At 37.2% G+C, this 26,101-nt stretch overlaps 2 protein-coding genes and 1 long non-coding RNA gene across 8 annotated transcripts in view; 1 reads left to right on the forward strand and 2 right to left on the reverse strand.

The window, feature by feature from the left end:
• The window catches only part of LOC110602955 (protein ROOT HAIR DEFECTIVE 3 homolog 2), a 66,451-nt gene that overhangs the window by 25,358 nt on the left and 14,992 nt on the right, over nt 1-26,101 (reverse strand). For 4 of the 6 annotated variants that reach the window (XM_021740570.2, XM_021740574.2, XM_043951812.1 and 1 more), the window contains 9 exons: nt 19,410-19,491; nt 19,263-19,328; nt 19,101-19,148; nt 18,939-19,001; nt 18,755-18,811; nt 18,345-18,503; nt 18,201-18,269; nt 18,013-18,104; nt 17,626-17,704 (listed from right to left, as the gene is read on the reverse strand). In XM_021740570.2, the coding sequence (XP_021596262.1) occupies nt 17,626-17,704; nt 18,013-18,104; nt 18,201-18,269; nt 18,345-18,503; nt 18,755-18,811; nt 18,939-19,001; nt 19,101-19,148; nt 19,263-19,328; nt 19,410-19,491 (715 nt within the window). The remainder of the gene's footprint in view (nt 1-17,625; nt 17,705-18,012; nt 18,105-18,200; nt 18,270-18,344; nt 18,504-18,754; nt 18,812-18,938; nt 19,002-19,100; nt 19,149-19,262; nt 19,329-19,409; nt 19,492-26,101) is intronic. The other 2 variants (XM_021740575.2, XM_021740572.2) reach the window with 1 other exon arrangement.
• On the reverse strand, nt 4,655-6,577 carry LOC122722107. The gene is made up of 2 exons (XM_043951813.1): nt 4,912-6,577; nt 4,655-4,818 (listed from the first exon to the last, which is right to left on the reverse strand). The coding sequence occupies exons 1-2, from the start codon at nt 6,575-6,577 to the stop codon at nt 4,670-4,672; spliced, it is 1,815 nt and encodes a 604-aa protein (XP_043807748.1). The 3' UTR covers nt 4,655-4,669.
• On the forward strand, nt 6,349-7,121 carry LOC122722108. Its single transcript, XR_006348955.1, has 2 exons — nt 6,349-6,405; nt 6,499-7,121. It is a non-coding gene; the product is annotated as an uncharacterized LOC122722108 (long non-coding RNA).

Genomic DNA, 26,101 nt, shown 5'->3' on the forward strand with positions numbered 1-26,101 from the left:
TTTTCACATCAAATTGTTGTAGATCTAGTTAAGGTTGGTAGCACAAGATAACAATACTCTGATTGAGTTCATTTTGGCAACAGGGACAAATGTCTCTTGGTAATCCACTCTATAGGTTTGAATGTATCCCTTGGCAACTAGTCTGGCCTTGAATCTTTCAATTGAACTATCTGCTTTGTGTTTCACAGTGAACATCCATTTGTAGCCAACTGGTTTTTTTCCAGGTGGAAGAGACATCAACTCCCAGGTCTCGTTTTCATCCAACTTTCATTTCTTTAATCATTGCTTCCTTCCAATTAGAATCTTTGGGAGCTTCCTTCCAATCCTGTGAGAAATAAAGTGTTTCGTGCAACACCTAAATCCTTTTCTTTGAGTAATTGGTTTATTTAGATCATGAATGGGCTTAAAGTTTAGAGATGACTCACCAAATGGAGAAGAGGAAGATTTATGACACTGAATAGGCTGCAAAATGACTTTTTCTACTCATGTTTTGTCTCTTCTTGAGTATCTTCTTAAATCTGGTTTACCAAACGCCCAATTTGGTCACCAATAATCTCTCCTTGTATAGTAGTCTCTTGATTACCATAGTTCACCCTTAAAATGAGAATATTTACAATAAAAATAAAATCTCTGCAATCAAACCCTATAATCAATCCTGATTAGGATCACAAAGATCTAAATTCTCCTAATTAGGAATCTTTTATATTGGTCAACAGTAGTTGATGCGATGCGATTCTTCTGATGACTAAAATCACAAAATACAAATTAAATGAGTATAATTTACTGAATTAGAATAAGACTATCCGTCTTTATTTACGGTGTATCGGAATGGACGATCACCTTACCAAGGATCGTCTAACTGATAACACTAGACAAGATTGAATGAGAAATGATGCTCGATTATTTTTGCAGATCCGAAGTTCCATTCATAGTGAGATAACCATTGTGCATTTATTAAAGAATTAATGGATTATTTAGAGTTTTTATACTCAGACAAAGAGAATATTTCTCGCATTTATGATGTACGTAAGGCGTTTTATTGGGCAAAAAAACATAATAGAACTCTTACCTCATATTTTATGGATTTTAAAAGACTTTACAAGGAACTTAATGTCTTAATGCCTTTTAGCACATATGTGAAAACTCAACAAACTCAACAAGAGCAAATGACTATCATGAGCTTCACAATCACAATAAACTCTAAATTATTGTTTGCTAACTATATTCACAAATCCCAATTGAGGATATCCATATTAGAATGCCGCAAAGTTAAACCTTGATATGTTGATAAACAATAGAGAACCCAAATATTATTCATAACATCATTTCTCTTGATCTTATAAATTCATGACTGCCATTTCATAGCCTCCAAATCCTAATTCTGGTATAGAAAAATATAATTATAATATAAAAAGGGTATTTAGTCAAATAATCAAAACCTAAATTACATTAAAGATCATTTTTCTAAATTGCCTTGGAAAATCTACTACCTAAATGGGCTGCACGAATTTGACTTGTACAAATTCTACAAAATACTAAAATATCAAAATAATAAAAATGGCCTGAAATTCAACCATGCATGTATTACGCGATCTGAAATTACGTTGCACGTCTATATTGCATATTTTCTGATTCTACCATACTTTTCAAATATAGTTCTCAACTCATAAGTCTTGAATAAGCAATAGTAACTTGATTTATCATGATTTGGAACTTTCCATATTAAATATGTGAAACTGCTCGAACTCTGTTGTTTCAAATGCAAGTTTCAAATACTGCCTCTACTGCATGCTTTCTCATTAATCACATGCCCTCCACAGTACTAAACAGTAATACTCCTTATAATGCCCTATTTCCTAAGAAGCTATTATTTCCTCTTGAACCACGACTGTTTGGCAGCATTTACTATGTTCGGGATGTCAAACCTTATGTGACTAAACTTGATCCTAAAACTTTGAAGTGTGTTTTTTTGGATGTTATCGCCTTCAAAAGGGGTATCGGTGTTACTCTACAGGCCTCAACAAATATCTAGTCTCAACAGATGTAGCCTTTTTCGAGCAAGTTCCTTTTTATCCTATTGCACAAACCTCTCCTCATCAAGAGGAGGACGATTAGTGGCTCATCTATAGAATCATATCTAATGTTGGGACCTCTTCGAGTATGTCTTCTACTGTACAATCTGATGGTAATATTTCTCCTAGTACTCAGCCTCCTGTTAAACCGTCAATTGTTCAAGTTTACTCTCGGAGACTAGTACCTGATAAACATGTGCTGCACCAGAATCTTCTTCACCATCGGATCCACCACCGAGTGACCTTGACCTCCCCATTAGTCTTCGTAAAGATATACGATAGTGTAAATCAACCTATTTTGTTGCTAACTTTCTGTCTTATGATCACCTATCTCCTTCTACCTCCTTAATTGTGTCTCTAGATTCCATTTCTTTGCCTAAGACAGTTAAAGAGGCCCTAGCTCATTCTGGATGGCATGATGCAATGTTTAAAAAGATCAAGGCTATAAATGAAAATCATACTTGGGAACTAGCTGATTTACCCTCTAGCAAGAAGGTTGTGGGCTGTAAAAATGGGTTTTTGCCATCAAAATCAATCCAAATGGTTCCATAGCGAGGCTTAAGGCCCGTCTTGTCGCCAAAGGTTATGCCCAAACCTATGGCGTCGGCTATTCTGATACTTTTTCTCGTGTGGCAAAAATGACCTCAGTTCACTTGTTCATCTCCCTAGTTGCTTCTAAGCGTTGGCCTTTACACCAGTTAGATATCAAAAATGCATTTTTACATGGTGACCTCCAAGAGGAGGTGTATATGGATCAACCTCCAGGGCTTGTTGCTCAGGAGGAGTATGGGAAAGTCTGCCATTTGAAAAAATCTTTGTTTGTTTTTTGTAGAAAGATAATATTTATTGTTGTATATCACAATAGAGATTACAACCTATTTATACATGAGAGACGGTAACTAAACAGGAAGGAAAATCAAGCCTATAATTATACAATCCCTAAGATTAAACAACTGATCCATCTATCAATATTTACTTCCTATATTAACATATTTACTTTCTATAACTTATAACACTCCCCCTCAAGTTGGATCATAAATGTTAATCATGCCCAACTTGTTACATATATAATCAACTCAAGTCCCATTTAGAGCTTTAGTGAAAATATCTCCTAATTGTTCTCCAGTTCGGATATATCCTGTTGATATTATCTTTTGTTGGACCTTTTCACGAACAAAATGACAATCAATCTCGATGTGTTTAGTCCTCTCGTAAAATACTGGATTGGAGACAATGTGGATAGCTGCTTGATTATCACACCATAACTTAGCAGGCACCGAATTTGTGAACCCACTTTTTTCAACAGTTGACGTACCCACAAGATTTCACAAACGGCTTGTGCCATAGCTCGATATTCAGATTCAGCACTAGAACGGGAGACCACATTTTGCTTCTTACTTTTCCATGAGACCAAGTTACCTCCCACAAAAACACATTACCCAGTAATTGACCTCCTATCAACTTTTGAGCCTGCCCAATCAGCATCACAAAAGCATTCAATATTTGAGTGCCCATGGTTACCATAGAATAGGCCTCGCCCTGGGGCCCCTTTAAGTTAACAAAGAATCTGTCCCAGAGCATCCCACTGGGCAACAGTAGGAGAAGACATAAACTGACTTACCACACTCACTGAATATGCAATATCAGGACGAGTCACCATCAAATAATTCAGCTTGCCAACTAATCTTCTATACCTTCCAGGATCTGCAAATGGCTCACTGTCTTCTGTGGTAAGTTGAAGGTTAGGGGTCATTGGGGCACTACAAGGCTTAGCATCCAATTTTCTTGTTTCTGCCAACAAATCAAGAACATATTTTCTTGGAGACAAGAAGATGGCTTTCTTACACCACATAACTTCGATTCCCAAGAAATATTTCAAGGAACCCAAATCCTTTATATGAAACTGTGTTTTAAGAAATTCTTTTAGGGATGTGATGCCAGCAATGTCACTTCCTGTGATAACGATATCATCCACATATACTACAAGCAGAATTACTCCACTATCAGAATTTCTATAAAACACTGAGTGATCACACTTACTCATCTTTATTCCAAACTGTTGGACCACCTCACTAAACTTGCCAAACCATGCCCGAGGACTCTGTTTCAAGCCATAAAGCGATTTTCGAAGTCTACAAACCTTACCTGACTCCCCCTGAGCAACAAAACCAGGTGGTTGCTCAATATAAACCTCCTCCTGAAGATCACCATGAAGAAAAGCATTTTTGATATCCAGCTGAAGTTGTTTGGCTCAGTACTTTAATAGCAATTTTTCTCAACTCAGGAGCACTTTCTCCATAATTAATCCACCACTCAGCTGCAAAATATTTTAAAATTTTTATTATTTTGATGAACTTAGCTATATAAAAAGGAACGAACAAAAATAAATTATACTTATTTTATAAACTTAGTACCTGGATTAGTGAACTTAATTGCCTTTTGCGCCAAAGCTGTTCCAAAACTCTCTATTTTGTCCCGAAAAAGTAGGGCCTACATGTTCCAAATTCCAGTAAGTTAACTTCAAGTTTAAAAGCAACAGTTCAAGCTTCAAGCCTTCAACTACACTAACATAGTAGTAACACTTGAGAATTAGCTTGTTAGTTGTTACTTACTTGATTTAATGTTTTTCCTTGATTTACTAAATCCCCCTCTAGACGTTGAATCACATTTTTGAGACCCAACATGATCTCATTATCATTTCCAATATCATGTGGGCCATATTGATATTGAGGATTTAGAAAATATCCTGCAAAATAAAATATGAAGATAGATAATAAGTTATCTTTTAATTTAACAATTTAACTTTCTAAACTATCAAATTATAATATAATGTTCTTACCAGCGGCATGTAAGTCATGATGCAATTGAAAATTCCATCTATGATCAATTATTCTCCAATATTCCAAATAGCTTCTACAATTTTTTTGAATAGCCAATTTTGCTCGCTCCATTGCCTCATATATAAATCCCATTGTTGGCTTGTCATCTCCATCAACTAATCTTAAAACCTTCAGGAGAGGTTCTTGAACTTTCATTATTTGTTGTGCCCTCTCCCAAAAGTTTCTTCCTTCGTTGCCTAAGCCAAGCACAATTTTCTTGGCTTCATGCGCTGGACCACTTGTTGCTTGCCCATATTTACTCATTATCCATTGCTCCGATTCAAACATATTCCTTAGCCCCACCCTATAACGGACAATAGACTCTAAAGCAATGAAGTTTGTGGCAAATCTAGTGATGCCAGGTCGAATAATATCTCTATTGTCCGTGAATTTCTTCATATAATTGACTACCCAATTATGATTATAAATAAATTGAGTAATTACCTTGGCTTGGTCAATTATTTTTTTCACACTCTTCTTCTTTCCAATACAATGAGCACTACAAGCAGTCCAATATAGATTAGGGAATTTCTCCATTAGTTTCTTCCCTCCTAATTTAATGGCAGCTTCATTATCCGTTACCACTTGGACAACTTTTTGAGGGCCAATTTCTTCCACTACTTCTTTCATAATTTTAAAATAGTATTCTCCATCTTTATGCTCCACATTGGATGCATCAACAGACTTGTGGAACACTGTGCCTCTGTTTGAGTAGACAAGGAAATTTACTATACTCATACGTGTTGGCCCACTCCAACCATCACACATTATGGTAACTCCCCTCTCCTTCCATATTCCATCAAATGAGGCTATATATTTTTTCATCTCATTGTACTCATTTTTCAAATAAACTTCTGCAATTTCATAAGCACTAGGTGGAGATACATTAGGCCCGATTTCTGCTGCTGTTCTTAAAAGTGGTTTTGTCCACGGTGACTCAACAATACTGAAGGGAAGTCTATTATGTATAACAAAATTTCCAAATGCTTTCAACATTTTCTCCTTCTGTGCCTTCAACCATTTACTTTTTAATTTTGGCTGCTTTTGTTGAGCTCTGCTTCTCTCTATCTCAACTTCTGTGGCAGCCAACCGAGATGCCGGTGTAGATACTTCTGCATATCTTTGTGCTTCTCTACCTCTCTCACGTGTAGTAGCAGAACGACCCAACACTTGTCTGCTACTACCACCAACATCAAATCTAGATCCAGTTCTCCTTCTAAATTCATCTTCTTCCAATTGTCTCATGCTCGCCCGTCTCGCCATTTCCATTTCGATGTCCTCCTCCTCCTCCTCCTCTTCATCATCTTCGATTCTATTTATATTCATAATTTCTTCTTCTAATTCTCTTTCTCTTTTTTCTTTATCCTTTTTAGCTAATCGGTATTCTTTCAGGACAGCGGTCATATCCTTCTTAACTTGGGAAGAAACTTTCTGACAACCTGCAATTTGACCAGGTATATTAGCCAAGTGCAATTTCAATCTCGTTATTCCACCTGTGACTTTTCTCCCACATAAATTACAAATCAGTTCTCCTTTTTTCCCTGTAGGTGTTGCAAACTTCCACCCAATATCTTCACTTGGTTTACCACCTCCTTGAGTAGAACTAGAACCACTTCCACGAGGCATTTTCAATACAAATATTTAATAACTGTTCATAAAAATTAAAAGATATCAAATGTCAAATACATGGAAGGCAAATATTTTTTTTCATAACTAATATTTTAATTTTAACCTAACTCCATACATTAATTTCTATTTAACATAAATTATATAAATATGAAATTTTTAATTGTCAGACTACAAGTCTTAGTCTACCACTATTAATTTAACTCAAAACTAACACTTTAATCCACAAAAATAAAAAAAAAAAATTACAGCAACTAAAAATAAATTAAATTCATAATAATTTCTGAAAAATAGTCTAAATTAAACTAACAAAAACCATACAATTTATAGATCTAACAAATTAATAGCCTAAAAGTATATTTTTAACTAAAAAATACTAATTTAATCAACAAAAATTAAAAAAAAAAATTACAGCAACTAAAAATAAATTAAATTCATAATAATTTCTGAAAAATAGTCTAAATTAAACTAACAAAAACCATACAATTTATAGATCTAACAAATTAATAGCCTAAAAGTATATTTTTAACTCAAAAATACTAATTTAATCAACAAAAATTAAAAAAAAAAAAAAATTACAGCAACTAAAAATAAATTAAATTCATAATAATTTCTGAAAAAGAGTCTAAATTAAACTAACAAAAACCATACAATTTATAGATCTAACAAATTAATAGCCTAAAAGTATATTTTTAACTCAAAACTACAAATTTAATCTACAAAAATTCAAAAAAAAAAAATACAGCAACTTTAATTAAAAATACACAGAAATATTAACTCACCTTTTAGAAGAAATTGCCTTGAAATGAAGTAGTTAATGGTAGATTGAAGCTTGTAATTGTAAATGAGAAATGTTTAGGGAAGCTTGAGATTGAGATATTTGAGAGAAAAGGAAGAGAAAGTTGGAAATTTTAGTTGAAAAATGAAGTTGTCTGCTGTGTTTGCTGGAGAAAGAGGGCAAAAGTGGTCATGCATAGCTGGATTCCACAATCTGAACATATTCTCTGCAGGCTGAAATTTTTGTTGGATAAAGTAACGGCCGTTACCGTTACTTCACTGTCGGTAACGGCCGTTACCGTTACGTAACGGCCGCAATTCAGGGGGGCCGTTGGGTAACGGCCTAACGGGTAACGGCCCCCCCTGATACCGTTACATAACGGCCGTTACGTTACGTAACGGCCGTTATTTGATACCCTGCTGCAAACACCCATTTGCACCCAATAGCCCGCTTTCCTGGGGGCAAGGACATCAACTCCCAAGTACCATTAGTGTCAAGGGCCATCATTTCCTCTTCCATTGCAGCACGCCAACCAGGATGGGACAAAGCCTCAATAACAGTTTTGGGAATTGAAATAGAATTTAAAGCAGTGACAAAACAACGAGAAGAGGAGGATAATTTATCATAAGAGACACAAGATTAAATAGGATAAGTACAAGTACGTTTACCTTTGCGAAGAGCAATGGGCAAATCCAAATCAGACAATGAAGGATCAGTAGGAGCAGGATCGGTCGACGAAGAAGCGGGTAGCGGAACGGAGTCAGAGTCCTCTAAGCGTCTGGAATACACATGAAAGATGGGAGGGCGACCTGGCACATGAGCGAAAGGTGTAGGAGTAGTCTGAGGAGACGAAGAGCGAACAGTGTATAACAAGAGGTCATCTTCCTCCTCCGGGGTGTTATAAACAGATGATGGCGGAAAAAACGGAGTGGACTCAAAGAATGTTACATCCGCAGACACAAGATACCGATTCAGATCAGGAGAAAAACAACGATACCCTTTCTGACGTCGAGAGTAGCCAAGGAAGACACATTTGAGTGATTTGGGATCCAATTTAGTAACTTGTGGACGAACATCACGAACAAAACAAGTACAACCAAAGATACGTGGCTCAATAGGAAACAAAGATTTAGTGGGAAATAAAATGTTATAAGGGATATCACCATGAAGGACGGAGGAAGGCATGCGATTGATCAAAAAACAAGCAGTGGATACAGCATCAGCCCAAAAATATTTAGGTACCTTCATTTGGAATAAGAGGGCTCTGGCTACTTCAAGAAGATGTCGATTTTTTCTTTCAGCAACTCCATTTTGTGAAGGAGTGGCAACACAAGAGGACTGATGAAGAATCCCTTTTTGTAACAAATAAGATTGAAATTCCCCAGAGAGATACTCTTTAGCATTATCACTTTGCAATATACGGATGGAAGTATTGAATTGGGTTTGGATTTCAGCATAAAATGCACAAAAAATAGAAAATAATTCTGAACGACTCTTCATTAAAAATAACCAAGTAGTATTTTAAAGCCAGACTTAGACACAACGGGACAAGGACCCCAAACACCTGAATGGACCAACTCAAAGGCAGACGAAGCCCGTTTATTGACTCTAGACAGTGTAGGTAAACGATGATGTTTGGCAAATTGACAAGACTCACAATCTAGAATAGACAAAGAATGAAACTGTGGATATAACTTCTTCAAAACCGAGAGAGAATGATGCCCTAAACGACAATGAACATCAAAAGCTGTTAAACGCGTGGAGCATACCAGAGATCGAGGAGATCGAGGTAGTTGCTGATCCAAGACGTAAAGACCCTCTGACTCACTTCCTCTACCAATAATCTACTTCGTCGAAAGATCCTGAAAAACACAGTGATCAGGAAAGAATGAGACACAACAATTCAATGCACAAGTGAGTTTACTCACGGAAAGCAAATTAAATGCGAACTTAGGGAGACATAACACAAAGAATACAGAAAGAGAAGGGGTTAAGTTGACATGACTAGAACCCATGACAGACGATTTAGTGCTATCAGTAAGAGTAACATAAAAAGGCAATGTATGAGACTCAAGATTGGACAAAAGGGTAAAATTACCTGACATATGATCGATAGCACCAGAATCAATAACCCATTTGGAGGATGAAGACACAAGACATGCAGTAGAATTACCTGACTCGGCAATTGCAGTGATAGAGGAGGAATTAGAAGATTTTATAAATGTCTGGTATTGGATGAATTGTGCATACTCATCTGCAGATATTAAAATTCTCTGATTGGAAGATCCATTCAATTTGTGTTCCGTGATTTTAGTCATCATAGGAATCACATCAGTTACGGTGGTGGTTTTAACTCCAGCCCTTAGGACAACCAACCCAAAAACGATAGCAACAAAAGAAACACAGAATCAGAAAACAGTACCCGGCGTGAACAGTACCGATGAACAGTACCACGTGAACAGTGCGAACAGTACCAATGAACAGTACCAAATAAAACACCTCCACCCAACACCCGAACGGCAAACAAACCTCAAATCTGACAAGGAGTCGGTGTGGTGACTCCAGCGATGGTGAGATCCAAATGTTACCCTTTATGGATAACCCAAATGAACGGAGCCCTACGTCTCCAAAAAAACTTTAAAACTTTACGAGAGAGAAAAGAGAAAAAAAAATCTCTATGAGAAAGCCTCTGATACCATGTAGAAAGATAATATTTATTGTTGTATATCACAATAGAGATTACAACCTATTTATACATGAGAGACGTTAACTAAACAAGAAGGAAAATCAAGCCTATAATTATACAATCCCTAAGATTAAGCAACTGATCCATCTATCAATATTTACTTCCTATATTAACATATTTACTTTCTATAACTTATAACATTTTTATTTGACTTATTTGCTGATCCTAACTGATTCTAGGGATATGATTTGATTTGATTAGAACCCTTAATTATCTCTGTAATTATTATTTGATTATTTGCTTCCTGTTTAGATATAATTATTTGTGTATAAATAGTCATGTAAACCAACTGTAAAGATTAAGAGTGAAATACAAGAATATTCAAAATTCGCCCAAAATTCTTCATGGTATAAGAGCCTTTTTCCTGATTTTTGGGTCTAAATTCAATTTTTCCGCTTTAGGGTTTCAAAACCCTAGATCTACCTTTTTTGGTACTAACTTATCTAAGAGCCCCATCGCTTCCCAGCGCGTGACCCATCGCCTGTCGCTGCTTCACCGGTCCGATCACTCCGGCGACGATTCCAACCATCTTTCCTGCCTTTCCGTGTCGTTACCCGATTTTTTTTTTTTTTTGGTGAATCGATTGGGCTCTCTTGTGCATACAACCTTAGGCACCTCCTAGTTTTTCACGGTTCATAAATCTTTAACATGGCAAAAGGTAAAAAGGTCTCAATTCCTAACTCTGATAATCCTTCCTTGCAAATTAGTCCCATAAAACTTGATGGAACCAATTATCTTGCTTGGTCAAGGTCTTGTTTGTTGTTTATCAAGGCTAGAGGATTGCAGGGCTATGTCACTGGTAATAAAAAGCAACCAGATGAGAGTGATCCAGATTTTCCTCAATGGGACTCGAATAATTGTATTGTTATGACATGGTTACTTAACTCTATGCAACCTCATATCTCTAAGTCCTATTTGTTAATTGATACTGCTGCAAAAATATGGAAAGCTTTGTCCTTAACTTATTCCAAGATTGGGAATGATACCCAAATTTATGATATTCGAAATAAGATTCATGGTACTGAGCAAAGAGAAATGACTATCTCCTAATTTTATTCTGAGTTATGTGGCTTATGGCAGGAACTTGATTACTATCAAGACTTCCAGGCATACTGTACTGGACATGCAGTCAAAATTCGGAGAAGGATTGAAAAGGAGCGGGTCTATGATTTTCTTGCAGGGTTGAATAATGAATATGATCCAATTCGGGTCCAAGTGTTGGGAAGAAATCCTTTTCCTTCCCTAGAAGAGACCCACGCCCATGTTCAACAAGAGGAAAGTCATCGACATGCTATGCTCTATACTGCACCAGTTGAAAAGGCTGAGTTGACTACTAGTTTGAGCACACCACAACCTCCTACTTCTGAGAAAGATCACCTACACTGTGACTATTGCGGGAAAAATGATACGAGCAAGGAAATAATACGATGCTTCAAAGATTTAAAATGGGAAACTCCAAATTATGACAAATCAAGTTACCATCGCTTAATTCAAGGCTTACGAGATGAGAACTATATTTGGGAAGCATGGGAGAATAAGGAAACAAGTCACACTCTCTTCAACACATGTGGACGCACAACGCAATTTCAGATCGCATAATGCATGTATAGTCAAATTGCATTTAGACCAATTGTATTATTTTGGTATTTTAGTATTTTGTGGGATTTGTTTTAAATTAATTTGCCCTATATTAGAAGCCAAATTCGTGCAGCCCATTTAGGAATGAGATTTCTCCAAGATAATTTAGGAAAATGATCTTTAATATAATCCAGGTTTAACTATTTGACTAGATACCCTTCCTATATTGTAATTAGACCTTCCTACAATAGAATTAGGGTTTGAAGGCTATAAAAACACTCTCAAGGTGGCAGCCATAGGGAAGCCAATGAATAAAGATAATTTTATGAACAATATTTGGTTCTTCTCCATTATTTAGCAACTGATCGAGGTTAAAACCTTGTGGCGTTCTAATATGGATCTCCTCCATACTTAGTTAACTTATCAAGAATTTCTTGTGGCGTTCTCGAAGCTGGAATCGCTTGATTATCTATGTTTCTAATCACATTGGTTAGTTAGGGGTGTGGTAGAGCAACCTTCGCTTGATTATCTATGTTTTTAATCACATTCGTTGGTTAGGGGTGTAGTAGAGCAACCTTCTGGAAGATATCTTTGTCTTGTTCTTTATCAAGTTGTGTGACGAGGTTTTTGATCACATGATGATCTTGGGTTCCACATCAGTACCGAGGCATACCAAAGAGACTTGTTGCAAGTTACATGGTCGTCCCACTAGAGCCCGTGGAGGAAAACGAGGTACCTCCAAAAATCAAGCTAATTTAGCAGAAACTGTGGAGGAGCCCTTTAAGGAGACAACAACGACTGAGTTTCTTTCCCCTGGTGAACTTCAGAGTCTCAAGCGCCTCTTGTCTCATATTGACACCTCTTCATCCTCTAGTGCTACATCTAACTCTGTAAAGTCAGGTAATGCTTCATCTTTTAATAATTTTCCATGCATTATCGATTCTGGTGCGAATAGACATATGATAGGCTCTTCTAAAGGCTTTCTCAATTATTCTCCTTCTCTAACCAAAGATAGTATCAGAATTGTTGATGGCTCTTTTACTCTCTCCCATATCCGGAACAGGTTCTGTTATTTGCACTTCCAACATTAAATTATCATCTGTCCTTCATGTTCCTCACTTTCCTATCAACCTTTTATCTGTCAATGCTATCACCAATGCCCTTAACTGTAAAATTAAATTCTTTCCTGATCATTGTGTTATTCAGGATCTTCGCACAGGGAAGAGAATTGGCAATGGTAAGCTGCATGATGGCTTATACATGTTGGAGGGTGATCCAGGTTCTTCAATATCTCAAGCCTGTTTTGGAGAAAATAAGGATGTTACAGTGGCATAGGCGTTTAGGGCATCCATCATTTTTTGTCTTAGAAAAACTTTATCCTAATTTGTTTGCTAAAACTCAGTTTGGCTCTTTATTTTGTGATGCTTGTGAGTATGCTAAACACACTAGAACATCCTATCCTTTGAATCATAATAAAAGTCAAATTCTTTTTGCAACTATTCATTCTGATGTTTGGGGACCTACTCAAACTGTCTCCTTATCTGGTGATCAATGGTTTGTCACCTTTATTGATTGTTGCACTCGAATGACTTGGGTCTATCTGATTAAAGCTAAAAGCGACGTCTTTTCTTGTTTTCAATCCTTTCATAAGATGGTTTGTACTCAATTTATTTTGAGAAGTGACGATGGAAGAGAATACATGAATAGTAGCTTTTCTGCTTATTTGGAGAGTAATAGAATAGTACACCAGACTAGTTGTCCTTATACTAGTACTCAAACTGGCATTGCTGAGAAGAAAAATAGGCATCTATTGGAGGTAGCTCGATCTCTTATGTTCACCATGAATCTATCCAAAGTATATTGGGTAGATGCAATCCTTGTATATGCTTACCTTATAAATAGAATGCCTCTCAAGACCCTTGACTTTATGAGTCCTTTGGCAGTTCTACAAGGGAAGAATTCATACATTGTTCCACCAAAAGTATTTGGGTGTGTTTGTTTTGTCCATACTAGGATGACAGGGAAATTGAACCCCAAGGCACTTAAATGTGTGTTTGTTGGGTATTCTCCGACACAAAAGGGATACAAGTGTTATCACGCTCCCTTTAGGAAATACTTAGTCAGTATGGATATTACCTTTCGAGAAACTGAACTCTACTTCAATACCGCCCACTCACCTCTTCAAGGGGAGAATAATGAGCAAGAAGAGGTGATCCCGAATTCGGTGATTCTGAATGATATGGCTCAACTAGAGAGTTTGAGTTATAGTAGACAAGGGAGATGTCCAATCAGGGAGAGAGAATTGGTCGTTTGGAGAAGCCAGATTTGAGAAGGTATTTGAGGAGAGACAAGGCAGAAGAAGCCATTATGCAGTCTACTCAGAGTCAAGAATCTTCTTCTGATGAGTTACCCACAACTCTTGAATGCTCAAATGACTTAGATAAGCCTATTGCACAAAGAAAAGGGATCAGATCTTGTACTAAACACCCTATTTCTAACTTTGTTTCTTATGAATCCTCGTCTCCTTCCTATAGAGCCTTTGCCTTGTGTATTTCCTCTATGTCTATTCCACACGATTGGAAGAAAACTCTTGCAGATCCTAAATGGAAGGAAGCAATAATTGAAGAGATGAAAGCATTGGCTAAAAATAAAACCTGGGAGCTTGTCACTCTCCCACCTGGGAAGAAACTCGTTGGCTGTAAATGGGTATTCACAGTGAAACAAAAAGCTGATGGCACAATTGAAAGATTTAAGGCCAGATTGGTTGCTAAAGGATTCACCCAAACCTATGGAGTGGATTACCAAGAGACATTTGCCCCAATTGCAAAAATGAACTCAATCAGAGTTCTGTTATCTTGCGCAGCCAACTTGGATTGGGACTTGCAACAGTTTGATGTGAAGAATGCTTTCCTCCATGGAGATTTAGAGGAAGAAGTGTTCATGAAAATTCCTCCTGGGTTTGCTGATGAGAAGACACAAGGAAAGGTGTGCAGGTTAAAAAAGACTTTGTATGGGGTAAAACAATCTCCCAGAGCTTGGTTTGACAGGTTTAGCAGAGCCATGATGTCCTTTGATTACCAAAAAAGCAATGCTGATCACACTCTGTTTATTAAACATCACAAGGATAAGATCACCATTCTTATTGTGTATGTTGATGATATAGTGGTGACAGGTGATGACAAAGAGAAATTGGCTAAACTAAAGAGGTTGTTGGCTCAAGAATTTAAAATCAAAGATCTAGGAGAATTGCAATATTTTCTAGGTATCGAGATGGCTAGATCAGAAAAAGAAATTTTCATCTCCCAAAGAAAGTACATTCTGGATCTTTTGAAAGAAACTGGTATGATGGCGTGCAAACCAGCAGAATCTCCCATTGAAAGTAATCACAAGCTAAAAGCAGGAACTAGTGAGTCCGTGGATATTGGAAGATACCGGAGATTGGTAGGAAGGTTGATTTATCTCTCACACACTCGACCGGATATGGCCTATGCTGTTAGCTTAGTCAGCCAATTCATGCATGACCCTCACGAGACTTATATGCAGGCTGTACTTCGAATCTTGAGATACCTAAAGTCTGTGCCCGGGAAAGGGCTTCTTTACTCCAAACATGGTCACCTTCGAGTTGAAACTTTTACAAATGCAGATTGGGCAGGATCTCTCGATGACAGGAGATCCACCTCTGACTATTGCACAGTTGTGGGAGGGAACCTTGTCACCTGGAGGAGCAAAAAACAAAGTGTTGTTGCTCGGTCAAGTGCTGAAGCAGAATACAGAGCAATGTCCCAAGGTGTGTGTGAACTCTTATAGTTGCAAAAGTTATTGAAGGAGTTGAGGTTGCCCGAGAGAGACAAGATAACTTTGTATTGTGATAATAAAGCTGCTATAAGTATAGTACGAAATCCAGTCCAACATGACCGGACGAAGCACATTGAAATTGATCGGCACTTCGTTAAAGAAAAATTAACAGACGGTGTCTTGAGCTTAGTTCATGTGACTTCTACTGGGCAACTTGCGGATGTGTTTACTAAAGGGCTCAACAACAAGATCTACCATAATCTAATTTGCAAGTTGGGCATGTGCAACATCTTTGCACCAACTTGAGAGGGAGTGTTGACTTATTTGCTGATCCTAGGGATATGATTCTAGGGATATGATTTGATTTGATTAGAATCATTAATTATCTCTGTAATTATTATTTGATTATTTGCTTCCTGTTTAGATATAATTATTTGTGTATAAATAGTCATGTAAACCAACTGTAAAGATTAAAAGTGAAATACAAGAATATTAAAAATTCTCCCAAAATTCTTCAAGTTTAAAGCAGAGTCCCTGTGCATGATTTGGTAAGTTTAGTGAAGTTATTCAAAATTTGGGTTGGAAAAAAGCAAGTGTGACCATTTAGTCTTCTATAGAAATTCAGATACTGGTATTATTCACCTTGTTGTATATGTTGATGATATTGTCATTACATGGAATGATAGTACATGGATCTCCTCTCATAAATTACTTGCATGCGAGTTTTCTTACCAAAGGCTTGAGTCAGCTTAAGTATTTCTTAGGAGTCGAAGTCTTTAGTAAAAGGGGAATTTTCCTATCTCAAAGGAAGTATGTCCTTGACTTGCTTACAGAAACTGGGAAGATGGGAGATAAACCATGTAGCACACTAATGATTCCTAATATATGTCTTACAAAGGATGAAGGAGACTCTTATGATGATCCAGAGAGGTATAGGAGGTTGGTTGGAAAGCTGAACTACTTTATGGTGATGACTCGGCCAGATATTGTTTTTGCAGTAAGCGTTGTAAGCCAGTAATGTCTGCACCTATGGTGAAACATTGGGCCGCTCTAGAACAAATTCTATGTTATCTAAAAGGAACTCCAGGACTTGGTATACTCTACAGTGATCATGGGCATACTGCACTTGAGTGTTTTTCTAATGCTGATTGGGCGGGATCCAAAAGTGATAGAAAGGCCGACTACAGGCTACTGTGTATTTGTTGGAGGAAACCTAATGTCTTGGAAAAGTAAAAAGCAAAATATAGTATCTAGATCCAGTACCGAGTTAGAATACAGGGTCATGGCTTAATCCACTTGTGAGATTCTGCGGATAAATCATCTACTGAAGGAAGTTGATATGGGTGCTGCGTCACCCACGAAACTTTAGTGTGATAATCAGGCTACTCTTCACATTGATTCCAATCCAGTGTAACACGAACGGACTAAGCATATTGAAGTTGATTATCATTTCATCCGTGAGAAGATTTAAGAAAATTTAATCTCCACCAGTTATGTGAAGACAGGAGAGCAACTAGGTGATCTACTCACCAAAACTTTAAATGAGTCTCAAATAGAATATCTTTTTAACAAGTTGGGCATAATAAATATTTATGATCCAACTTGAAGGGAGTGTTAGAATGTGAACATAATTTGTACATAATCATAGGAGATTACATAATTATAAGCTAATTGATTGATAGAGAATTCTTAAGAGTTGCCTTAACAAGTCCTTATAATCTATATATATACACACTTACTTCAATGGAAAAATATACAGAAATTACCCAATTATTCCTTATCTTACTATAATTCTAAAAGTATAAAAGTACATAGATAATTATCTTGTGTTATTTGAATATTAATAAATGATAGAAATTTATTTAATTTTTTTAAGTATTGTGCCTTGCATCACTCAAGCGTGTGTTTGCTCCTTGCTGCTTGTGCCTAGACTCTAAGGCCCCTTGGTGCCTTGGTATGTCTCGAGGCTTTAATAACTATATAGACAATACCCAGAAGTAAAACTGAAAACATTTAAGACAAATAAAGCAGCACCATTTACTGAAACTACACAGATTACCTATACTCAAAATGCTTCTAAAATATGCAAGTTGGCTGGGGAGAATTTGCTAAATAGTAATAGAAAGTATTAAATAAGACTGTAAGCCTTACATCCAATGCTTTTGTTTCCAACTGTTGCCGTTTAGCATTTCTTACACCTTCATCAAAATATATTGCTTCCATGTCATATCTGTTAAGAAAGAACTTTTTAAGTTTACTAGAGATTTCAGTACAAGTTGAACAAAGACTCTAATTGAAAACATTAAACATTTGATGTGAATTGTTAAGAATAAAAATTGCAACAAGTCTAGGCAATGACTTCAGTTGTGACGTACACATCAGAGATGTAAGCAGTCAAAAAAAAAAAGAACCACAAGAATTAAACTGAAGAAATTTCAAATAAGAGAACACCAAAAGATAAAAGTGATTTTGAACTCCCGACTCTTAGTTGAGCGTCACCACTACTACTTCCAGAGACATCAACAAATATATACTTACTCTGAAAGATAGGTTTCCAAAATAGAGCTGAGTTTTTTCCCAAACCCTGACGCTGGACCAGCTTGAACAGCTTCTAACAATTCCAACCAATCCTATAGAAAACCTACTTCAGTACAACCAGATGATAAATTTCAAAAGTAGTTGAAGAAACTCCTAGAAAGGAGGAATAAGAATATAGATGCATTTACTTTATCAGAGCTCAATTTCCTTAGCTTCTCAGCGGCAATTTCTTCACACCGAACAGTGGCAACCATTACCTGGTAAACAAAATGGAGAAACACATTAACACTTAAGGAATTTCCATTCTCACTAGAAAGGAGAATTTAATTAACCTTGTGAGCAGGAAGATCCAGATCCTTATTCTCTTTTATGATTTTCCAAATCTGCTGTGCACTAAAAGAAAATCCAGAAGCAGGGACAACTCCTCGTCTATCACCAGCAAGCCCTCCTGGAGAAATAGAATGGAAGAATTGCTGCCTCAGTTGCGCAACCTGCATAATAGGTAATCATAGGTAATAAGACTGGAATACCAGCTAAGAACTGTGAATTATCTATGTAACTAAGTCGAGCATTGATGAGTTTTGTGCTTGATGCAGAGGTGCTACAATGCGAAGATCCTTCTTCTCATTCTTTAAAAGAAAAAAAAAATACTTATTGCTAACAAAATGCAACTGCACGCTCCCGAAGTTGAAAGCCAGAGTAAGAGACAAAGGTAAGGTTTGAATTTAGTCATAAGAATTACCTCTTCTTTAAACTGCTCCTCCTTTTCTTCATAGCTAGACAAAGCAATGACCTTAACCTTCATGCCAACAATCAGAAGTGAACATTGAAACTTAAGTTTTGGGAGGTGAGAAGATAAGGTTAGAAATTTTAAAAAAAAAAAATAGATACAACAATAAGAGAGCAATAGAAAAATATTTTCATACATTAAAAAAGTCGCTTAAAGGAGTACTTTTATGAGCCTCAGATTTAGCAACAGCATCCCATATCTGCAGCAATTGTGAAATTTGAAGATGTTGATTGACGCCAAATAATTCATCAGGGGGAAGAAGGCATAACCAGTACAGAAGAAAATATGCATTTGTTACCTTCTGGACATCTTCCCTTAGAATAGGCTCCAGATATTCAAGTGGTGTCTATAAGAATATTAAAAAGGCATAGATTAAATATGAATCAAAAAATTACTTTTCAATTATAAAGCGCAAGGAAATGGAATCAACCTAGAGAAACTTATGAGAAAAAGTCCAGACCTTTGTTTTATCACGTATAACAAACAGCAATGTTGTTTTACGAGGGCTGAACAAACGCGTCATGACCTAAGTAGCATACAGAAAATGGACTGTCAGGTAAGTGAACACACAGTGGCATGTTAGCCACAGGAAAAATGGCTGGAGTACCTGAAAAACTGTTTTAAGAAGAGGTTTGTTGGCAGCCTGTTCCCTTCCAATGTCATGGCACCACCTGTATATGGTTTCAATACTAGATAAAATGTCAAGGGAACACTACTAATAGAAATTGAATGTTTTTGTCTGCGTTTGTGTGCTCATGACTCATCAACTTTAGCTTTATCTCTCTAATTCAACACTTACTAAAACAGAATCAAATTTCATATAGTACCTGAATTTTTTCTTCAAGGCATAATCCCACATGAATAGTATCATAGAAAGTCAACTATGTAGAAGAAAAATTATTTCTATTTAGGCAGCACAATAGTAGGGATATTGATGTGCATTATCCATCTACTTGATAGATTCTGATCAAAGTGGTTGCAACAAATAAGGGATTGGCATCTTATCATCTCTCAGCTTAGCTTGTTATCTTTAGTTTAATTTTTAATTGTTATGGTTAGTGTTGAGATTATTTCTGTAAATAGCCTAGATTTGTACTAATAATTAGGGATATGATTGTGTGATATGATTGGGATATGATTAGGCTATAATTAGGGAATTAATTTATTTTCTTACCTAGTATGTATTCTTGTAAGTAGTATATAATATATATACCCCAATTGGCTTGAGGGGAATAATCAAGTACTTTCTCGCAAATCTTCTGCTCTCTTTTTCTTCTTTTCATCAACGGTTTCATGGTATAAGAGCCAAGAAACTTGGTTCACCTTTGAGTGGCAGATCTGCCACCTTGCTTTAGTGACTTTCTGGAAATCAGTTATTCTCAGCACCCAGTCCATTCTCCATGCCGGCTTCCGATCTGCTTTCCGGTGAAGCATTGTCTCTAGATCCGGCCCCATGCGCCTCCACACGCCACCCAAAGCAGCCTGTCTGCGGCCACGCACAGCCCATTCTCCACGCCGACCTGCTTTTCGGGGAACCACTGCCTCCAGATCCGGCCCCACGCACCACCCCAAGCAGCCTATTTCCAGCCACGCGCAGGCACATGCACCATCTTCCGGTGACCATTTCACGCTAGCGATTCTTCCTCCAGCATCGCCTGGCGCCGGCGACTCCAGCCCAGCAGGTCTGATCGCCTATTCAGCCCACCTTCACACACCCTCTGGCCACGTGCGGATGTGTGCACCATCTTCCGGTGACCGTTTCACGCTGGCGACTCTAGCCCAGTAGGTCCGATCGCTTGCCCAGCCCGTCAAACGTCGGATTTACTGTTCACAGGCATAGATCCTTCTTTTTTTGGCAGATTCAGATTCAGTCTTCATGGCCCAATCAAATATTGCCCATTCTTGTAATTCTTTTACTTATCTAACCAAGTCTTTACCCATTGGATCATGGATCCTCGACTCTGGTGCTTCTGATCATATCTCCGGTAATCCCTCTCTTTTCTCTACTCTTGTTTCACCTTCCACACCATCTAAAGTCACATTGGCTAATGGTTCACAAACTCAAGTTAAAGAGATCGATAACATATATCTCCTTCCTTCTATCCCCTTGACTAATGTTTTATTTACCCCTGACTGTCCATACAACCTAATCTCTGTTAGCAAATTGACTAAAGATCTTCACTGTTCAGTCATCTTTACTACTGAATTTGATGTTGTGTAGGACTGGAGTACTGGAAAGATGATTGGAGCAGGATATGAGTCACAAGGATTGTACTATTTTTCCACTTCTAACTCTCCAATTGCTTTTGTGTCTTCCACCTCTGCCGAACTCATTCATAATCGTTGGGGACATCCAAGTCTGAACAAATTACAAAAACTGGTTCCTAGCCTCTCTTCCTTGTCTTCTTTAGAATGCGTCTTGTCAACTCGAGAAGCACACTCCAGCTTCTTTTCCCAAGCGAATCAATAATAGGGCCAATTCTATGTTTGACATTGTTCATTCAGATATTTGGGGTCCAAGTCGGGTTAGTACAACTCTGGGATTTCAATATTTTATTACCTTTATTGATGACTATTCTCGCTGCACTTGGCTTTTTCTAATGAAGAATCGTTCTGATTTGCTCCCTATTTTTCAAAAGTTTTATGCTGAAATCCATAATCAATTTGGTGTTCGCATTAAGATACTACGAAGTGATAATACAAGAGAATATTTGTCTTCCTCATTCACTCATTTCTTGTCTACTCAGGGTATTACTCACCAAACTTCTTGCTCTCATACCCTACAACAAAATGGAGTTGCCGAGCGAAAAAATCGGCATTTAATTGAAACAGCCCGCACTTTACTCCTACATCACAATGTTCCGTTGCGATTTTGGGGGGAAGCCGTCCTCACAGCCTCTTACTTGATTAACCGAATACCTTCCTCTGTTTTGCAGCATCAAAGTCCTCATTCTGTCCTATTTCCTAACTAGAATTCCACCCAGTTGTCTCTGCGTATTTTCGGATGTATATGCTTTGTTCCTAATCATACTTCTGGCAAAGACAAACTCCAACCCAATTCAGTTAAATGTGTCTTTCTCGGCTATTCACGGCTTCAAAAAGGTTACAAATGCTATGATCCTACTACTAACAGATATTTTTTGCCTGCAGATGTCACCTTTTTTGAAGCCTCTCCTTACTTATCTTCTAGTCCAACACAACTTTTGTCCCTAGTGCTTTGCCTGTACCTCCGACTCCTGTTTCTTCTTTGCCGCAAGTGTGTCCATCTCCCACTCCTACGCCACCTCTTCAGACCTATACACGTCGGTATCACCCATCTCCTAATAACAATGACATTTCTCTCCCTAATGCAGGTACTTCTAATGACTCACCTCCCGTTTCGTCATCACCTACTTTGGTCATGCCTTCAACAACGGCTACTCCTCTTGCTTTTCGAAAAGGTATTCACTCTTCCCAAAATCCTCATCCCATTTATAATTTTGTGAGTTAACATCGTTTGTCTCCTTCCTATTATACTTTTGTCTCTGCTGTGCCTGCTATCTCCATACCCAAGACAGTTAGAGAAGCATTGGACCTAGTTGGTGTAATGCCATGGCAAAGGAAATGACTGCTCTGCATAACAATGGAACTTGGAAACTGGTATTCTTACCACCTGTTAAGTCTACTGTTGGTTGTCGATGGGTTTACACAGTTAAGGTGGGACCTGATGGCAAAATTGATCGCCTTAAAACTCGCCTTGTAGCTAAAGGTTACACACAGATTTTTGGGCTTAATTACAATGATGCTTTCTCTCCCGTAGCCAAAATTGCTTTTGTTCGCCTCCTTATCTCATTGGCTGCAATTAATCACTGGACCCTGCATCAACTGGACATTAAAAATGCCTTTCTTCATGGAGAGCTCGCTGAAGAAGTTTATATGGAGCAACCTCCAGGGTTTGTTGCTAAGGAGTCAAGCTTAGTATGTCGTCTTCGGCGCTCTTTGTATGGGCTAAAACAGTCTCCAAGAGCATGGTTTGGACGATTTAGCACTGTAGTTCAACAGTTTGGAATGTCTCGAAGTAATTCTGATCATTCCATATTTTTTCGTTATAATGGTGATAGATGCATCTACTTGGTGGTCTATGTTGATGATATTCTCATTACAGGAAATGACCATGATGGAATCTCTCAACTTAAGCAACATTTGTTCAGTCATTTCCAAACTAAAGATATAGGGAAATTGAAATATTTCTTGGGAATTGAAGTGGCACAGTCTAAAACAAGTATTGCAATTTCTCAACAGAAATATGTTTTGGATATATTGGAAGAAACAGGCATGTTAAACTGTAGATATGTGGACACTCCCATGGATCTAAATGTTAAGCTTGTTCTTGAACAGGGAGAGCCACTTAAAGATCCAGCTAGATACAAAAGATTAGTCGACAAGCTCAATTATCTCATTATCACACGACCAGATATTTCCTTTGCTGTAAGTGTGGTTAGTCAATTTCTTCAAACTCCATACAGTAGTCACTGGGATGCAGTCATTCGCATTCTTAGATATATCAAAAGAGCTCCAGGACAAGGTCGACTCTATGAAGACAAGGGTCACTCACAAATTGTTGGCTATTCTGATGCAGATTGGGCAGGTTCCCCTTCAGATAGACGATCTACTTCAGGATATTGTATTATGATTGGAGGGAATCTCATATCCTGGAAAAGTAAAAAACTATGTGTGGTTGCAAGATCAAGTGCAGAAGCAGAATATCGAGCTATGGCTTTAGCAACATGTGAACTCATCTGGTTGAAGCAACTCCTTCAGGAATTGAAATATAGCGATACTGGCCAAATGAAGTTGATATGTGATAATCAAGTTGCCCTCCATATTGCATCAAATCCAGTTTTTCATAAAAGAACAAAGCATATAGAGGTGGATTGCCATTTTATTAGGCAAAAGATCGAGTCCGGATGCATTTCTACTAGCTTTGTCAACTCAAATGATCAGCTAGCTGATGTTTTCACAAAATCACTTTGAGGACCACGAATCGAGTATATTTGTAACAAGCTTGGAGCATATGATATGTACGCTCCAGCTTGAGGGAGTGTTGAGATTATTTCTGTAAATAGCCTAGATTTGTACTGATAATTAGGGATATGATCGTGTGATATGATTGGGATATGATTAGGCTATAATTAGGAAATTAATTTATTTTCTTACCTAGTATGTACTCTTGTAAGTAGTATATATACCCCAATTGGCTTGAGGGGAATAATCAAGTATTTTCTCTCAAATCTTTTGCTCTCTTTTTCTTCTTTTCATCAATGGTTTCAGTTAGTCTAATTTTTAAATTTTAGTAGAAGATAAGAAATATTTTTGAATTCAAGTCGTTGATGTAATCCTTATCTGAATGTAGTCTTCATTATAAAAAGGGATTAAATTCTATGAATATGGCAGTTGGAAAATTGTTCATCAATGTATGAGATTAGAGAATTCTCTTAAATAAGTTTTCAATTTATTTTCACAATAGGTTCCTAAAAGAAAAGCAGAAACCTTAACAAGGGAAAATCAATCTCGCATGAGAAAGATTTTCCAGTTAATTGACATTCAACTAGTGACAAGATCCTATTCCTCAATTCATAACAATTTTGTATTAGAGTCTGTTATCATGGGTGATCCACCAAATCTGGAAGAGAAGATGAACTCTTTCATGCAACAAACGGGTGCTTGATTCAACGACTTGGCTAAATAAATTTCTAAGCTCATTTACACCTTAAATGGAGCAAACCAAAACCAAGATGGTACGAGTTGTAGTGAGCAAAATTCTGTCCAGCCAAATATGATATCGTTCTGAGCGGAACATAGTGCTGAGATATACAAAACTTGATTTCTCCTCGTCTGATGGTCCGATGATCCACTTGGATGGCTTAATCATTGTGAACAATTCTTTCACAATGAATGAATGGCTAATGCAGATAAAGTCAACCTAGTTGTCTTCCATCTAACAAGAGAGGCTCAGTTTTGGTTTTAGAGGCTCGAATAGGGAGAGCTTAGGGTGACGCAAAGGTGTTCAAGGAGTAGTACAACTTGTGATGTGCCCTCCTTTGCCTAACAATCCCTTGGGGAAGTTGGTAAACCTAAAGCAAGTTGGATAAGTAGAATTATTATCAGCACCAATTTCAATCATTATTGGTGAGACCAACAACTATAAATCGACAAAATGTTGACCTTTTTATTTCAGGATTCTATGAGACTATTTGACTTGAGGTGAAAATATAGAACCCTCCCAATTTAGTTACTGTAATGAATTCCACTTGAACATTCATAATGAATTCCACTTGAACATTCGAGAAAAACAATTAAGTCTATTGAATAATCAGATGGTTACAGCTTAGGGGTCATTTCAATAGTCTGCAACATCTACTAGATGTTTAACTCACGAATCCAAGGAAAATAACAATGCAACATTTTCAAGTGTGGGAAGCACCTCAATTCCATTTAACAGATGTCTTAGCAGGATAGAAATGGTTGAATTTTGAGTAAAGGCCTTTGCTACAATTGTGATGAGCCATATTCCATCAACAATTAGCGCAAAAAATTATTTTGGGTGGAACTTGGAGGATCCAAAGCTTCTTATTACTGAACCAGGTGACCAGGGAAATCCTTTTCTCCAAGAAGGGGGTAATGTTGTGAATATACATTTTCCTTCTACTAGATTAGGGTCCAAGTTCTAGGTAAATATCCATTTCCTTCATTGGAACAAGCATAATCCTATGTTCAACAAGAGGAAAGTAGGACTACTATGCTCTATATTGAAAAGGCTAGGTTGGTTGTTAGTTCTGAAACACTGAAAGTCTCTAATTCTAAGAAAGATCGCTTACATTGTGACTGTTGACTAATGTAGATAGCCTCTGATTCAGTGGTACTAGTTCTTAATTAGGCTTGATTGTAGGGATTAATTAGGCTTGATTTGCAAAAATTTTATTCTTTTGCCAAATTAGGCTTGATTCTTTGTCTATAAATACTCAAAAAATGTAAAGATTATTCTTTTTCTATTAATCTTTTATAAGTAAATTTCTTTGTTCGTGTATTATTTTCCAAATTGTCAATATCTTCTTTCTAGTTTTTACGTTCTTTTTTCTATAGGATTTTTTCTTTGTTTTTTTAAACGCACCTTGCAGTTGGTTGATTGACTTTAAATTCTGAAGTGCAATTGAAGAATCAGCAAAAGAGTGGTAAAAGTGCAAACACTTGAGTGCTTTTATTTCTAATACCAAATTTGCGAGTTCTCTTTGTTTTTTATTGATTTAGGGCAGGATGAGT

Source organism: Manihot esculenta, chromosome 16, assembly GCF_001659605.2.
Source record: "Manihot esculenta cultivar AM560-2 chromosome 16, M.esculenta_v8, whole genome shotgun sequence".
Lineage (NCBI taxonomy): Eukaryota > Viridiplantae > Streptophyta > Magnoliopsida > Malpighiales > Euphorbiaceae > Manihot > Manihot esculenta.

Bases quoted from the DNA above. Each gene is read 5' to 3' on its own strand.
- LOC122722107 (XM_043951813.1), bottom strand. From the start codon at position 6,577: ATGCCTCGTGGAAGTGGTTCTAGTTCTACTCAAGGAGGTGGTAAACCA. The intron at 4,819-4,911 runs GTAAGAACATTA...TTTATTTTGCAG, and splicing joins TCATGACTTACATGCCGCTG to GATATTTTCTAAATCCTCAA.